General features: G+C 38.3%; 1 protein-coding gene across 3 annotated transcripts in view; it reads left to right on the top strand.

The window, feature by feature from the left end:
* Positions 1-12,639, top strand: part of LOC125458885 (transcription factor Dp-1-like) — a 56,034-nt gene extending 43,395 nt beyond the window's left edge. For all 3 annotated transcript variants that reach the window (XM_048544685.2, XM_048544683.2, XM_048544684.2), the window contains 6 exons: positions 1,542-1,685; positions 2,262-2,330; positions 2,758-2,909; positions 4,476-4,642; positions 8,894-8,978; positions 9,734-12,639. In XM_048544685.2, coding sequence (XP_048400642.1) covers positions 1,542-1,685; positions 2,262-2,330; positions 2,758-2,909; positions 4,476-4,642; positions 8,894-8,978; positions 9,734-9,905 — 789 coding nt within the window. In that variant the 3' untranslated portion in view covers positions 9,906-12,639. The remainder of the gene's footprint in view (positions 1-1,541; positions 1,686-2,261; positions 2,331-2,757; positions 2,910-4,475; positions 4,643-8,893; positions 8,979-9,733) is intronic.
* Positions 12,640-17,577: the final 4,938 nt, after the last annotated feature.

The raw sequence follows: 17,577 nt of genomic DNA, 5'->3' as shown, positions 1-17,577 counted from the left end.
GAAAATTGTAACAATCCCTCTGCAAAAACTGAGAACAGGTTGTGCATGGGAAGATGCATGAGAGTATGGGATAGACAACAGAAATGAGGAGGATGAGGAGCTGTGTAAGGGCCATTGCTGCTTACGATCACGTGACACCAAAATTTCAACTGGTGACCTCGATTGGGAAGCCCTGTTATAGGAGTTTTCTGTGCACGTGTTGACTGTTCTATCTCCTACAGCAGTGAGTTCATTTAAATATGTCATTGGCTTTAAGCCATAAAGAGATGCCTGTTGATCATGTTGAGTGCTAGAAAAATGCAGAATTTTATTAATCAGAACTTTGTCTAACAGCTAAATTTCCTTGTTTTTATATTTGCCCCTCTTAAGGCATAAAGTCCAACATTCCATTAAAGTTTTTGATGTTTTTCTTTTCACATTCTCATGATTTGTGTACATAGACCACTAAGTCTCTTTGGATCTCCACTGTTCCCAGATGTTTACAAGTTAACAAGCAGATAAATCTGATCAAAAAGGGTGCTCCTCCTGCTTTGAAATCCACCTGCTACAATTTTGCCCACTCAGTATTTATCTGTTTGTAATTTATTGCACCTGTCACCATTAGTTGCTATGCCGCCAATCTGGAATATTATTGGCTATTATGGTGTGGAAATTATTATTAAATATAGTAAGCTGTTGACATGCCAGCGTAAATTTTTGTTGTGCTGCTCATAATTTTGTCCAATATGGAAAAATATTTTTATCTCTTTTTTTGCTTTATGCTTTACAAAACCCCTAACTATGTTTTGAAAGAGTACCTATTTCTCATTTGGGAATGAAAACACTGCCTTGTTGAGCCCTTTAGAATTGTTACATGGAAACTTTGTATTTTTAAATATCTATGACTTTGTTAATACCTTTCTCACTGAGATTCATACTACATGATTATGCTGTTTACTCATTACAAAATATGTATCACTTTTTCAACAGTCCAAAGTCTGACAGTTTTTCCCAATAGTCTGTAGTTTGATCACCGTTACTAATGACTAGCTATTGACTCCAGTTTTATTTAATTAAGTTAGAGCATCGGTCTGGACACCTGGATTACTAATCTTCTAATTTTCCACTACGTTCATGATAGTTATTAAGAATTTATTTCTTTTGTCATTTTTGAGTTGGGATGAAGGGATGTTGCTGAAACAATCAATGCAATACGTCAAGGATGAGGGCTGGTTTCTGTTCCTCCTTTAAGCACTCAGATTTTGGATAGCTGGATGTTGTACATTTTTGATTTGTAATTGGCCCCTCTCTGTGACTCTCTGCTGTGTGCAGATAAGAGTAGCCAAGTTCCAGTTTCCAAACTGTTCAACTAAGAACCTGTTCAAGTTCCTACCATTTATTAAACATTCTATTCGGCTCTTCTCTGGCAACTACTGTGTGAGGAGCATGTATGTAACCATACCAGGCTGACTCAACTGACTCCTCAATATGACTCTAATGAAATTAGTTGTCCATTGGAATACTTTTACTTTGGACCAAATGGAACTTCTTATTCACAACAGGGTTATGATCAAAAGAATATAAGACGTCGTGTATATGATGCCTTGAATGTGCTCATGGCAATGAATATCATCTCCAAAGAGAAGAAGGAAATCAAATGGATAGGACTTCCCACAAACTCAGCTCAAGAGTGCCAGAATCTAGAGGTAAGAGTGCTGAAGTTCTCTTCATGAAGCATAGCACACATCCAGTGTGTATCGACCTAAATTGGTGTGCTAAGATTGATGCAATAGGCTCTATCATTTGGAACAAGTTCTGTAATTCTGGTCTAAACAGTTAACATCTGTAAATTATTTTGCGCATTTCATCTACATTTTTATTTGACTTTTATCTATGCCAGTAAACTTTTTTCCCTTCTTCCTGATTAACCTGCCCAATCTCCATCTGTTAGGCCCACAGTGTACATTTTGAGTGACTGAAGGCCAGTAGTTTTCAGTTAATTTTCTTCAGTGCCTGTTGGAAGACCCAATGGATTCCAGTTTTTGGCTTGAGGAAAAACACCTGTATTTCCAACACTTACAGCTGTCTTGTCTGTAAGCTACACAAGCTTCTCCAACTCTATTAAATTGCACCTCCTAGTAAATCCTTACATGGCTCAATTTCAAATGATGCCTGATAATGCTCCAGTGGTATTCCTTGAGACATATTACCTTGTTACAAGCACTGCTTATTATGGTCTGTATTTTGCAGCTGATAGACTTCTTTTTAATTTATGTAAATAGATGGAGAAACGAAAGAAAATGGAAATGATTAAACAGAAGCAATCACAACTTAAGGAGTTGCTGCTGCAGGTAAAATAAAATGTAAAGAAAGTGAAACATTTTGCGGTATTTCATACTTGCTACACACATCCACATGATGGGTAAATGTATTTTTTTCAAAAATCTTGCCTAGCTCATTTTATCTACTGTAATATTTTTAATGGTGTTAATGCAATGAGAGTTGTACAGAAGATTTCGCATTATGTCAAAGATTTTCTTAAGTGCCTGCTTTCATTCCAGAGTAATTTTTGCAATTGTGTCAGATGGATAGATCATAGTGTGCTTTTTGAAGAAGAAATGGGAATTCCCTTTGCACCCTGATCAGTAGCTATCCTTTTGAAAGATTAGATGCTTTTTGAGAGAGAAAGAAGAGAGGCATAGTAAATGCATGTAAAATTTATAATTGTTCATTGAATACACGACGGAAGTTATATTGCAAGTTATTTGTGTTTTGCAGCAAATTGCCTTTAAGAACCTGGTTCAGCGAAATCGCCTTGTAGAACAACAGTCTGGGAGGGTTCCTCCTCCTAATACTGCAATTCAACTGCCCTTCATTTTAGTCAACACCAGCAAAAAAACAATCATAGATTGCAGCATCTCTCCTGACAAGTAAGTAGTTCAAAGTTGACCATGATGAGCAAATTTGTTATTTCCATCAGTTAGATTACATGGAAATTTATATTCTCAAAATACCTACCCCATCAAACTGCAAGATACTGTGAATCATACTTTGTGATATAATTAGTAAGGATAATAAAATAAATGGTGGAGCCTGAGCATAGATTTGGAACACAGGTTACTGTTTGCTTTTAAAGCATTAAATTGTTTTATTTTTAATTGAAATTTTACTCGTGCTAATTTTTTTTGAGTAAATTATCAGGGACATGTATTTGTGAAAAATTTATATGGATTCATTTAATGTTTAAACTATTAATCATGTAGGTTATATTCAAAATGCTGATAGGATATGCCATCGTATCATGTGAAATATAGCCTCCTTCAAGATTAATAGGCCTATTAAATGTACATAGATTGATCATTTTAGAAGACTTCTGCAATAATTCTTACAATCATAATATCACAGAGCTGTACAGCAAGGAAACAGACCCTTTGGTCCACTCGTTCATGCTGACCAAATGTCTTGTCCCATTTGCCAGCCTTTGGCCCATATTTGGCTCTTAAACCCTTCCTATTCATATAACCCATACAGATACCTCTTAAATGTTGTATATGTACCAGCCTCCTCTACTTCCTCTGGCAACTCATTCCATAAACATACCACCCTCTGTATGAAAAAGTTGCCCCTTGGGCCCCTTTTAAATCTTCCCCTCTCCCCTTAAACCTATGCCCTCTGTTTTTGGACTCCCTACCCTGGAGAAAAACCTTGGCTATTCACCCTATCCGTGCCCCTCATGATTTTATAAACTTTATGACGACACTGTTCAGCCTCCGATGCTCTAGGGAAAATAGCCCCAGCCTGTTCGGCCTTTGTCTATAGCTCAAACTCTCCAACCCTGACAAAAGCAGCCTAACTAATGTCCTGTACAGCTGCAGCATGACCTTCCAAGTTATGTATTCTGTGCACTGATCAGTAAAGGCAAGCATGCCAAAAACTACCTTCAGTGTCCTGTCCACCTGTGACTCCACTTTCAAAGAACTATGAACTGGCACTCCAAGGTCTTTGTTCAGCAACACTGTCCTGGACCTCAACCATTAAGTGTATAAGTCGTATTCTGATTTGCCTTTCAAAATGCAGCACCTCACATTTATGTAAGTTAAACTCCATTTGCCACCCTTGAGCCCATTTGTTCAAGGTCTCGTTTTACTCTGAGGTAACCTTCTTCACTGTCCAGTGCACCACCAATTTTGGTGTCATCTGAAAACTTACTAACCATACCTCCTAAGTTCACATCCAAATCATTTATATAAATGACAAAAAGCAGTGGACCCACCACTAATCCTAGTGGCACACTGCTGGTCACAGGCCTCCAGTCTAGTTTAAATGTCTTTTAAAATGTTCAGACTAGCAAAACACAATTATTTAAAGAATTTTAAAGAATTTTGGGAGTGGTTATGTTGTGAGAAATATTTGAAAAGCTGATGTGATCTCTATCTTAGGATATTACTTTAAAATTTGCAAAGTGAAAAATTCAACATTGTAACATTTCTTCGCAGGTTTGAATATTTTTTTAATTTTGATAATACATTTGAAATCCATGATGACATTGAAATTCTTAAAAGAATGCGAATGGCTTTTGGATTGGAATCTGGTGGCTGTTCTGCTGATGAGTTGAAGATGGCTAAGAGTCTAGTACCCCACGTACTGGAACCATATGTCATAGGTAAAATGAAAGGGGATGTGATTTATTCATGGTGTCCATCACATTATTTTACAAGTTCCAGAAAAGAGGAACGAAGGAACGGCATTAGAATTTCATTTTACTGAGTAGTTACATAGTATTGAAATCTGGTTACTTAATTATCTAGTTCATAGGTAGAGTAACGATAATTGTGGTTAATGCTGCACACGGCAAGAATCAACATACAAAGCGTTTGCATAATTCAGGATTAATTCTTTTGAGTCTTCTCTTTTGGGTGGTTGGGGCAGCTGGGTGTGAAATGGTGATACATTATTCACTCTGTGCTGTGTTTTGATTCCAAGTCTCCTAAAGCAGTTTGTGCAATTGACCATATCCTATTTCATGACTCTTGGCCTCCGGAAAGCCACATAACAATAGGCTTGTCATAGAATCCCTCCAGTATGGATGCAGGCTGTTCAGCCTATCCAGTATACAAGGACCCTCCAAATAATATCCCACCCAGACCCCACCCCTACCGTATCCCTGCATTTCATGCGGCTAATCCACCTTGCCTGCACCCTCCAGGACATTGGGCAATTTCGCATGGCCTTACCATCTAATGTGCATGTTTATCGGAATGTGTGAGGAAACTGGATTACCTGAACGTAACCCACGCTAACATGGGGAGAATGTTCAAATTTCACGTGAACAGTTGCCCAAGGTCAGAATCAAACCCGCGTCCCTGGTCCCTGGTGCTGTGAAGCAGCAGTGCTAACCACTGTGCAGAATCCCGTGCATGAATAGAAACAAAACCTTAGTGTTCCTCGTTGAACATATTAGGAATGGTAGATGGAAGCCCTGGCTTTATCAGCATGGAAATAGAATACGAAAGCAAGAAAGCTATGATAAAACTTTGTCCAATAATGTTTGACCTTAGCTGGAAAATTCCACTTGATTCTGGGCACTGCATTTTTGGAAAGATATAAAGGGTTTGTGTAATGTTTCCAGTTAGGATGGAACTTTTTTTTTCATTATAGCAGCCTGTCAGTGCTGAACACAAATTAAATCATGGTTTTCAGGGGCAATTGGATAATTAAGAGGAAATTTGCAAGTGTACTGGAAAAGGTGGAGGAATGGGACTAGCTGAGTTTCTCTTTCAGTGACTAAGTGTTAACCAATTGGCCTTTAAGTTTAAACATCTTGTTCTATAAAATGTATATAAATTGTTTTCTTTAAAATTTAAAAAAAAATAGTTTACCAGTGTTCCTTGCTTGTGTTCTAGGGCGTTGCATTCAGAGCTAAAGGAATAGCCTTTACATAATTTCAAATTTTCACCACAGTTTTAATTCTTTGAAATGTTTGAATTTTAGTTCTTCAAGATGGTTTTCCTAAACTAAGGGATCATTCAAGCACTGGGATAATGTGGAAGGGTGCAGTTTCATCAGGGTGGACTGATATCTCCAAGATGTTTCTGGGTGGAATTCTGCTGGAGGTGCTGAGGGAAGAATCTGGGATGGTGACAGTGTAGCTGACCCATCTGTCAGTAGTAATGGTGCCACAGTAACAGCAGAAATGAGAAATGACTTTGTATTAGTGTGTTCATACATGGGAAGGAGGGGTGAAGCCAAGGGACCATTTCAGGTTTAGATAATTAATCTTGAATTAAGTCTTGAAACATGAGAGACCAGCAGAACTTTACCATGACCAGGTGTAGTGCAATGCATCATAAGGTTCCTACCTATTAGAGGTGTAGAGCAAATGTTCAACCAGGAAAACTTTCCAGCACTAAAGGAATGCATTGTAGTTTTCACATTGGAAGGTGAAAGATGAGAGCGGAGACAGATATTTTTGGAGGTGAAAAATATATGTTAGCTCAGATGTGATGGAGAGAATTGGTTTTAGAATGTTTTTGGCTTAGCTATATATAGCCTAAGAGGCCAACCAGAAAAATTATTCTAGTTGACTGATGGTACCAATGGTAATAAAGAATGTGGTGTCTATTTGCTGGACGAAGTTTAAACATGTGCCCGTTTTAATGCTGAAAATTCAACATGATGTGTTATCTTCTGGAACTGGAGAAGGGCTGAGTGACCTGTCCATTGCAGTGCCTTGCATGATGGGTCTCTGAAGAGTATTAAGTAATGACAGAAAGCTAAAAATTGAACTTGAAGTGTAGCAGTGGAGATCCCATGGGTTCATAACCAGGAGGGATGTATAATTGCATTCCTGTAGCAGAGTTTTTAGAAATCTGGTATCGGTGTAGTAAACCCATGTTACATGACTGTGTGGTTTTGCATGTTTGAGTTTGATGCATTGTACAATTCCAATTTGAAATAGACGCCCTGACATTACTGAGGTAATGGTCTAACCACTAGATTTTTTTTATTCTGCCTGTATGAATGGGTGAGGAAAGAACCAACACTCTTCACTGAAGAAGGGAAATGAATTTGGGGGCCAGTTTGAGCAGTGCTGCACTGAGCTTTCTTGCCAAATGCCCCCACCCACACCATTTTCATTCCGGGCAAGCAAGTATAGGATGAAGTTGGGTCTGCACCTCTGGAACAAGTCTGAAGTGGGTGAATAGCGCAGGTTGAGGGCTTGCCTCCATTTACTGGACATCAGCCCAGTTGTAATTATGATTGTCAGGCCCTGAGACCTTCACCCACCCCTCCATAGCCACTCATATTTCCTATGCTTCTAACATTCCCCCCATATGTTCTCTATATCCGCACGCCCAATATCACTGTGTACAGAATCAGAGCATTTAGTGAATCTCAAGCCCTTGAAATTCTCCTGAAACTGACACTGTAGGCAAAGGCGGGGCTAAAACTGCTCAGTTCACAGCCTCAAAGTGTTAAATCAATTGCAGCCATTAATCCTATTAGTGACCAAAAGCTATTGTACGTTTCACTCCCTTAATTGTGCAGCCGTTCAAAACAAAACACATGAAGGAAGGTCATTTCTTGCAATTCAATAAATATATCAATTTAAAAAAAACACTAAGCTTGCATTGCTTGCTGAGAGAAAAGAAAGCAGCCAAGTATGTTAGTGTTTTACCTGCCCCCACCCTAGGGAAGACCTTCGTAATTCACCATATCTATGCCACTCAAAATATTATAAACCTCTATAAGATCACCCCTCAACCTTCTGTGTTCCAGTGGAAAAATGACCCAGCTTTTTTAACCTCTCCTTATAACTCAAATTCTCAAGTCCCATATTACTCAAGGACTTAACTGAGCTTTTGATATACCTTCTGGTTGTCAAGAATTTTTTTTAATGATGGGGCATAGGAACAGGAGTCATTCAGCCTCTTGAATCAGTTCTGCCATTCAGTGAGATGGCTGATCTGTAAGTCACATACCTGCCTTTGGCCCATATCCTTTGCTTAACAAAAACGTGGCTACCTCAGATTTAAAATGAATTGCTAAAAGAGTTTCAAACCAAGCTCTACCGCCTTTTGTGCGCACAAGTGCTTTTTAACATCTCTGCCGTTAATTCTCAGGTTATGCCTCCAAGTTGTAGAATCTCCAACCAGTGAAAATAGTTTATCTTTGTATGTGTTGTCTCTTCCCATTAATATCTAGAAAACTTCGATTAGTTCACCTCTTAACCGTCTGAATTGTAGAGAAAACAGGCTTAATTTGTAGCATCTCTCATAACTTCACCCCTGGGTCCAGGTATCATTCCTATAAACCTACATTGTACACTCTCCAAGACCAGTATTGCCTTCCTGAGATGTGGTGCCCAGATGTGCTCTCAGAACTCCAAGTGGGGTCTGACCAGGATTTTGTACAGCATAATTTTTGTGTCCTTGTATTTTAGTCTTCCAGATATAAAGAAAAACAATCAATTTTTTGATTTTTTTTTTTGCACCTACTTGTGACATTTTAAAGATCTAGACACCTGAACACCTAAGCTGCTTTGGCCATCGACTGGATTTAACTTCATGCCATCTAGAAAGAGTGCTGATCCAACCTTTTTCTCTCAAATGGATAAACTCTCATTTGCATACATTGAAATACAGCAGCTATAATTGTGCCCATTCACCTAGTTCATCAGTATCCTTTTGTAATTTTATGCTGTCATCTACAATTCAGCCTAGCCTGGTCAATGACTTGGTTTTGATTTTCTACAATTTTTTGGTTACAACCAGAATTTATGCTTCCTTGAAATCAAATTTTCCTTTAATTTCCAGTCCCTGGAAATCTGCAAAATGCAGCTAATTTAAAATACCCTAATATGGTATTCATAGCAATTTTTTTAAAGCTCTAATTTTCCTTTGTTATTACACAGAAATGGCGAAAGTAGTGCAAAACGTTAACTCAGGCCCAAGTTCAGTAGCAGCATCTACATCTTCGACAAGCTTCCAATCTAGCAGGTAAGTCTGTAGAAGCTAGTTGCACCTCCTATTGTTTTAAAAACTGATTTCGTACAACTGAGTGATTTCATCTCAATATTTTCTCAAGATGAAAGTACCATTGAAACAAAAATTGTGATAGTTTGAAAAAGAATCATTTCCCAGGCAGTGCTTTTAATTTTTTTTTATACAGCTCTGGTTCTTCATTTGACCATCTCCACATACCATGCATATATTTGGCACACGATAAAATTTTAGCATTATTTTTGTCTGTAATATGACTTCTATATTCTCAAGTGTTATGTACACATTGTTTACTTTTCTGAATATTTTTGAATGAAAATGCTTCTGATAATTTTGAAATTAACTTACTGAGCTGACATTGCAATTTGCTCTATCACATAAAGTTCAGAGGTGATATCTATTGAAACTTAATATTAGCTTACTCCTATGACTGAGAGCTAATTATCATAATCATTTGGTTCGAAACTAATTTTCCAGATTGTGTGAAACAGAGGAAACGTATTTAACTTCCAATGGGCCAGTTATTATAGCCTCAAACGAGAATTTGTGGTTTTGAAATAACAGCCCTCCATTAGTTGAATTCAACTGGACTCAGTAGATTCTTGACCCTGCCTGCTTACTCTTTTACTGCTTTATCAATAATTATGTATATTGTCCTCTTCCCTGCTTCTTCCCACCCCCCCTCACCTGTTTCATTTTTTTAATGTCATCTTCTCTTAAAAACTTCTTTTAATAAATGATTTTAATTTCAGAGCGTTTGGTGCCAGTGATGAAATAGCCTTACCAACTGATACCGAAGTGGCCTTAGTGACCAGTCAAGCACAAGGAAGTTTCAATGGTACACATTGTTCTGATCCCAGAATGGAAACTCCTACGTCCTATATTGAAGATGATGATGAGGACGACGAAGAGGAGTATGAATGAATTAATAATCATTCTGCATTTCTTCCTGTTTTCTGTTGCTTAAAATGGCATCTCTGGAAAGAACTATCTCTTGAGGCAGAGACTTTAAAGAATTGTTATTTGACTTATGAGGGGTTTAACTTAATTCTATTCTCTTCTAATTTAAACATCAAAAACTTTGAATACCGGACTGTAGAGAGAACTTTTCTGAATTTACGAGCAACAGTTGAAATTTTAAAGAAGTTTTTGCTTCTCTGTTGAGGATCTACAGTGTGTTTTCTAATTGCACCAAGTGCAGCTATAAAAAAGCTACTGTTTGTTCAATTATATCATAGGTCACTATCACAGCAACATCTCTGGCTTCACTGCCAGATACTGATGTTTACATGTTGTGATTTTGCTATCCACAGCTGAGCTGGTGTAGCACTTTACAGATGTGTCCCATTTCAGGGGCAAAAGAAGTGGAGTTGTTATCTCCACCTGCTACAAATTTGTGTGCTGTTGATCACCAAAAGGCATTGAAAGTGGTCACAGATGGGTCAGTGATTTTTCGTATCTCATCAGCTCAGAGATGATGTTTTGAAGAAATAGTTGGGCTAACTAATAAGAAGGGGTTTAAAAAAATGCTAGTGCAGCAAAAGATATTTGTTTGAAGTGTTATATGTAAATTTAAAGCTTTTTGCTGCTGCCAGAAAACTTTGTAAAAGGCAATCTGTGATTGGTGCAATAGAATTCTTGGTACTAGGTCAAATACACATGCACCACATAGTTCAATTTAGTATGCTTCTGAAACAGCAGTAATGTATGAAGTACTTCTTAAAGTTTAACTTCACCTTTTCAAAACCACAAATATAGTGGTATATTCACTGATCAGATGCAGATCTTTTTACCCATCTTATCTTTGTAAACAACTACAAATAAATGCTGAACAAAGCCTGTTGTGGAATCAACAGTTTTTATTAAACACATTCTTAATTTAAAGAACTCTCTTGCTGACCGTTGGGATTTTAAAACTTTTTGCAGTGTGTATACAAATGCTTAGTTTTCTGCAGCTAAGCTAAAAGCTTAATATTTTACACTGTGGTATTTCTAGGCTTACTACTTGTACAGGTTTATTTTGGAGTGAAATTGCTTGCATAGTATAGCAACATGTGTCGGGTTAATGCACCCAGCTTTCTGATCCTCCATTCAATTTGATAATTTGCACCACTTTTCCTCAGTTTGGCTAATTCCAGACTGTCTGCTACATGCTGTTGGAGGATCAGAGTTAGGCTGGGCTGCGCAACAGGGTGAAAGGAAAGCATGTGAAACACTTGTATAGCTGCACTTCTTTATTAATAGGTTACAAGCAGAAAGGGAAAAAGCTTTGCTTCTTCAATTGGATATAGATATGGGATGAATGTCTAATGTAGGTCTGACTTCCTAAACGGATAATGAAGCATTTGAGATCTTTGCCCAGTACTACGTAGTGGATTTATTTTTATTGCTGAAGTGGTTTGCTGAATTGTTTCCCATTACTGAAGAATTCATTGTGGAAAGCTGGCATTTCCTATCTCTGTTGGAAGCATGCTTCCTGTTAATTATTTGAGTATTGAACATGGAAGTCTACAACTTGGATAGGTTGTATTTCCTCGTTTATATGGGTGCCTTCAGAAAGCCAGCTGGAAAGAAAAAAGGGGGCAAAATGGTTTGCCATCAAGCATATGATTTCTTGGATTTATTTAAATGCAGTTAGAGTAAAGAAAATGGAATCAAGTTATGAAGAATCCCTCTGAAGTTTGCTTTTGCCCTGTTGACTACAAGCAAAAGTGTTTTCACGTATAGTTTTGTTATTCAAAACACTTTCTTGTCCAGCACACCTTTCGTCTCACATGGGGTGCAACAACTTTGTACCCTTTTCATCGTGTCTCTCCTTTTCATGTTTATTTAATTCACTGTTTGGAGCAATACAAATTGACTTCATTACTTGCTGTTTGTTAATCTAACAATAGGGTGAAACTTTTCATCCTCATAAGCCGTGCATTTTATAAAAGAAAGTTGTCAGTAAGATCAAATATCTGAATATTTGGATTTGAAGCGAAACTTAAGCTCGTGTGTGTGTGTGTGTGTCTCTCTCTCTCTCTCTCTCCCAGGTTTGTGATTGAGCATTTGGATTGAATAAAACATAGGAACTGTGGCCCCATGGTAATCTAATAAACTAAGTCTGTATCTTGATTCTTAAATTGATTTTAGGGAAGTTTCCTGAAGCAACTTTTTGAGGAGCTTTGTAAATTTTCAGAAACTTGTTCACAGAATTTTCTATAAACACTAGGTCGATTTGTAGACCCATCTTGAATATAAAGAGAAGGCAATAACTGGAATAGAAATTATTTAAGACTGACAAGTCTCTAAAACACACTTGGAACAAAGCAATCCGCAATATTAAAAAATACAGTATTTAAAATTTATGAAATCCCGAAGGTGTATATTTTGTTGGCAATAGTGTGCTTCAATGATGCAACATCTTTCATCCACATTATAAACAATGTAGTTACAGATAATCTTTTCCTATCCTAAATATGTTTTTTTCGTTGCAAAATGAGAGTTGGAGGAAGAGATTGTAAATGTTGAGACAAAACCTGAATTCTCAATGCTGCAGTTTAATATCTGTAATTCAAACATAATTCTGTCTACATTGTTACACACAAGGATGTTTTTAGTTTCATGACTCATTAAAATTTATAAGCTTGAAATAAAACTGTAATCTTATATTTGACTTTGGTTGAAATATACTATTTCTTTAACTCAAGGTTTCAATACTTCTGATTAATTTGTTGCTACTTTGTTTCTTTTCTACCTGGCAACTATCCAAAATTATTAATTTTTACAGTAATTGGCCACATTTTGGAGCAGTTCAAATTGCCTGAAGTTTAACGCAAATGGCAATGATTGCCAGTGTTGGATATGTCCTTTGTCTTTCTAAATTATTCAGTATTTTTGTTTATTGCTAAAGGGAGATAAATTGAATCAAGAGGAAAGAGTCATAAGTCCATCTTATTTATAACACCATTTGAGGGTAGGCGATGGCCCAGTGGTAATATCGCTAGACTGGCCCGCGTAACATTCAGAGGACCTGGGTTCAACTCCCCCCATGGCAGGTCTTGGAATTTGAATTCAATAATAATCTAAAAGTAAGAGTCTAATGATGATCACAAAGCCAATGGTGATTGTTGAAGAAAATCCTATCTGCTTCACTAAAGTCCTTTAGGGAAGGAAGCCTGCCATCATTACTTGGTCTGGCCTACATGTGACTCCAGGCTCTCAGAAATGTGATTGACTCTTAACTACCTTCTGGGCAAATTAGGAATGAGCAATAAATGCCAGCCTAGCTGGTTATGCCCTCTCCCCATGAATGAATATTTAGAAGATTTAATTATTTTGACTTTGGTTCAGATAAATAGTTGGTAACAAAAAAGAGTTTGTTTTTGTTCCTGGTTTACAGCATCTGCAGTTCTTTTTGGTTTTTATTCAATTAATTGTTGATATTGGATTTGCTCTTTCATCAGCAGCAAGCAGTTATTGGCTATGAAATCTGAGGAAATTACAGAACTTTTTTTTAAAGTCATTTTCTCTAATTTCTTTTGAGCCTTGTGCCAATGCTGTGCTTGAAGCAAAGGTTTATTCTTGTTGTCAACTTGATTTCCAATGATCCTTAACCTAGAAAGTCCCTTGAGTTTCTCAGTGAATTTATTATCTTGAAATTTTGAGAGCTATGAAATGTGTTTCCTGTCATTTTGGTTGTGACTTAAAGCTCTACCTTGATTCTGATTTTGTTTAGCAATATACTAGCTCTTATTAAAATTTCACCCCAGTTTTCGATTTCAACTGATGTGCTGAAAATTCGGCACATTATCTTATATGCCTGTTGTTTGTATTTTTAACCCTTTTTGATTTCTGTGTGAAGACACCATTGAAGGATAGGTTGATTGAATGGGTGGGTTTTAGCATCCAGTATCTTTCAAAAAAAAACTTATTGTGACTGCATCTGTGGAGACACATTTAGGTTCCAAATACTAACCATACAGTATCAAAAGCCTCAGATCTGACTTGTTCTTGCTATCGAAACAGTTAAGCAAAGATTTTGCTACCTTGCTCTCTTAAAAAGCTGGTTGCTGCCCAACACAATCAATTAATCCGTTCCCATGATTGGCTATTGGGATAAAGGATCATTTAAAATCTAGCTAAGGAAAATTTCATGTTACAATAGTGGTGAAGGAGTTTTTAAATTGCTGTTTGTGTTTTTGGTAACTGACAGACAGAATGAACTACATTTGAATACTTATTTTATCACCAGGAATCAATTTACAATGGTCCTCAGGGGCACCTAAACACCGGTTATGCCTAACAGTCTGACATCTACAGTTATAAGTCTGTTCACAAAAATCGGCAAAAAGCACTAGGTAACAAGTATTTTTCCTCATGTAACTGATCGTTTATTGGGATGTGTAAAGTTCTAATGAGCATATAATATTTTTAAAAGGACATGATCCAACTATTGCGAAATAACGCCACATCAAGGTAAGCTGGACTTGAAAAGAAATGAAAATATTGGAAGTTTGGAACAATGCTGTAGTTTTCATGAAATACACTGAATATTGGATAATCTATCAAACTTTTGCTGAAAGGACACTGAACTGAAAGGTTAACTCTTGATTTCCACAAATGCCAGACAGCATTTTCTGTTTCTAGCATGAAAGCCTCTGCCACTGCAATAAAGGACAATAGGTTTAAAAAATGCAAGGTTCTGATTCTCTTGGGCCCTGATAGCCAGCTGAGTGTTCAGTTGCCCTCGTCTCTTCAAATACCCCTCTGAACAGTTAGCTTCTAGAAATCAAATCTTTTAGTAGTTGTTTGTTTATCCTACCTTGCTAATAGGTGTCCTCATTGCCGAGATGTAGACATCCAGCAGATTGTGACAGTGACCAATTCATCCTATAGAATATCTTTGAGAAAATGGCCATCATGTGATGAAATAGTCAGACCAATGCAGGTGCATTTTCCTTGTAATGAGAGCATGCTGATAGAATTGGCATGCCTCAGGACATCTTCAGTTAGTGACCTTACCCAGCCAAGATCACATCTGAGACAATGAAGGTGTAATCTGTTAGCCTTCTACCCCTGTTTAGCACATGTTGTCCAGGCCTCATACTATTGAGGATAATTGATAAAGAATTAGCTCAGTAGACTAGAATTTGATATTCTCAATAAGTCATTATGCTCCACACTCCCTTATTCAGCTTTGTCTTAATAGCTGCAGTTTTTGTAATGCGCATGCTGATTTCTGTGTCAAGGACCTGATTGGTACCACAATCCCCAGAGATGTGTCATTAGCCATTAATTAGCATTGACTACGTCCTGGCCCATGAAATTTATTTTCCTGATGCTGACAGTCAATACAAAACTAATTGTAGGGATTAGAGAGTACATCTATTTGTCCCTGAATGCTATTGCAGATGCATTGATGTAAAGCAAAACTGATCATAACTGGTAAAAGTGTTCACAATTGTTTATTACACAAGTAGTTCAAGGTAAGAACACTATATTTAGATCATATCTAACAATTCTTCTTAAAAAAATTTAGTAAGGTTGCAATATTCATGCTAATTGATTACATAATGACATCACTTATAGCATTCCCTGCACACTCAAGGACGAAGGTGAAGAGTCAGAGGTGATGGTGCATGTCGGCACTAATGGCGTCGGAAGAAAAGGAGGGGCATTCTACAGCGGGACTTAAGAGAACTCCGGAAGAAGGCTGAAAAGCAGGACTTGCAGGGTGGTTATCTCCAGTTTGCTTCCAGTTCTCAGGCTGGAGAGGGTAGGAACAGAGAGATAATGGACTTGAACGTGTGGCTGAGGGAGTGGTGCCGGAAGCAAGGATTTAAATTCTTGGATCACTGGGGTATGTTTTGGGGTAAGGATAAATTGTACAAGATGGATGGTTTGCATCTTAATAGGTGGGGGACCAGCATTCTGGCAGGAAGGTTTGCCACTGCAACACAGGTGTGTTTAAACTAAGTAGTGGAGGGGAGGGGCAAACTGGAAATTTAAGAATCAAGTTAAAGGGAAAGTGAGAATAAGAGAAGTTAAGAAAGACAACAGAATCAACAGAGCAGAAAACTCAAGAAGGGATCGTACAGTATGGCCAAGTGAAATAGGGATTGATAGGAAGGGTGAGATAGATAGAAAAGTACAGCACAGTACAGGCCCGTCGGCCCACGATGTGCCATGGAATAATCCTAATCCAAAACTAAAATAACCTAACCTACACCCCCCTCAATCCTCTGCTGTCCATGTGCATGTCCAGCAGTTGCTTAAATGTCACTAATGACTCCACTTCCACCACTACTACTGGCAAAGTATTCCATGCACTCTCAACTGTCTGGGTGAAGCACCTTCCATTACATCTCCTCTATACCTTCCTCCTAGCACCTTAAAACTATGATCCCTTGTGGCAGTCACTCCTGCCCTGGGGAAAAATCTCTGGCTATCGACTCTACCCATGCCTCTCATTACCTTGTACACCTCGATCAGGTCACCTCTCTTCCTCCTTTCCAGAGAGAAAAGTCTGAGCTCAGTCAACCTCTCCTCATAAGACAAGCCCTCCAGTCCAGGCAGCATCCTGGTAAACCTCCTTTGCACCCTCTCCAAAGCCTCCACATCTTTCCTATAATGGGGCGACCAGAACTGGACACAATATTCCAAGTGTGGTCTCACCAGGGTTTTGTAGAGCTGCAGCATAACCTTGTGGCTCTTAAACTCGATCCCCCTGTTAATGAAAGCCAAAACGCCATATGCTTTCTTAACAACCTTATCCACTAGGGTGGCAACTTTGAGGGAGGTATGCACTTGAACACCAAGATCCCACTGTTCCTCCATACTGCCGAGAATCCTGCCTTTAATCCTATATTCAGCATTTAAGTTCGACCTTCCAAAATGCATCTCTTCGCATTTATCCAGGTTGAACTCCATCTGCCATTTCTCAGCCCAGCTCTGCATATTGTCAATGTCTCGCTGAAGCTTGCAATAGCCCTCGATACTATCAACGGCACCTCCAACCTTTGTGTCATCAGCAAACATACTAACCCACCCCTCAACCTCCTCATCCAAGTCATTTATTAAAAACTACAAAAAGCAGAGGCCCAAGAACAGAGCCCTGTGGGACACCACTCAGCACTGACCTCCAGGCAGAATACTTACCATCTACAACCACTCTCTGCCCCCTGTCAGCTATCCAATTCTGAATCCAGACAGCCAAATCACCTTGTATCCCATACCTCCTGACTTTATGAATGAGCCTGCCGTGGGGAACCTTATCAAATGCCTTGCTGAAGTCTATGTACATCGCATCCACTGCTTGACCCTCGTCAACCTGTCTCGTGACCTCCTCAAAGAACTCAATAAGATTTGTGAGGCATGACCTGCCCCCCTCAAAGCCATGCCAACTCCCTTTAATCATGCTCTGCTTTTCCAAATAGTCAGAAATCCTATCCCTCAGAATTCTTTCCAAAGCCTTGCTGACCACAGAAGTAAGACTGACTGGTCTGTAATTTCCAGGGATTTCCCTATTCCCCTTCTTGAAAAGAGGAACAACATTTGCCTCCCTCCAATCTTCTGGTACGACTCCTGTGGAGAGTGAGGAAGCAAAGATCTT

Source organism: Stegostoma tigrinum, chromosome 15 (genome assembly GCF_030684315.1).
Source record: "Stegostoma tigrinum isolate sSteTig4 chromosome 15, sSteTig4.hap1, whole genome shotgun sequence".
Classification (NCBI taxonomy): domain Eukaryota; kingdom Metazoa; phylum Chordata; class Chondrichthyes; order Orectolobiformes; family Stegostomatidae; genus Stegostoma; species Stegostoma tigrinum.
The sequence above is the reverse complement of the archived record's forward strand: the minus strand, read 5'-3'. Positions and strand labels throughout refer to the sequence as shown.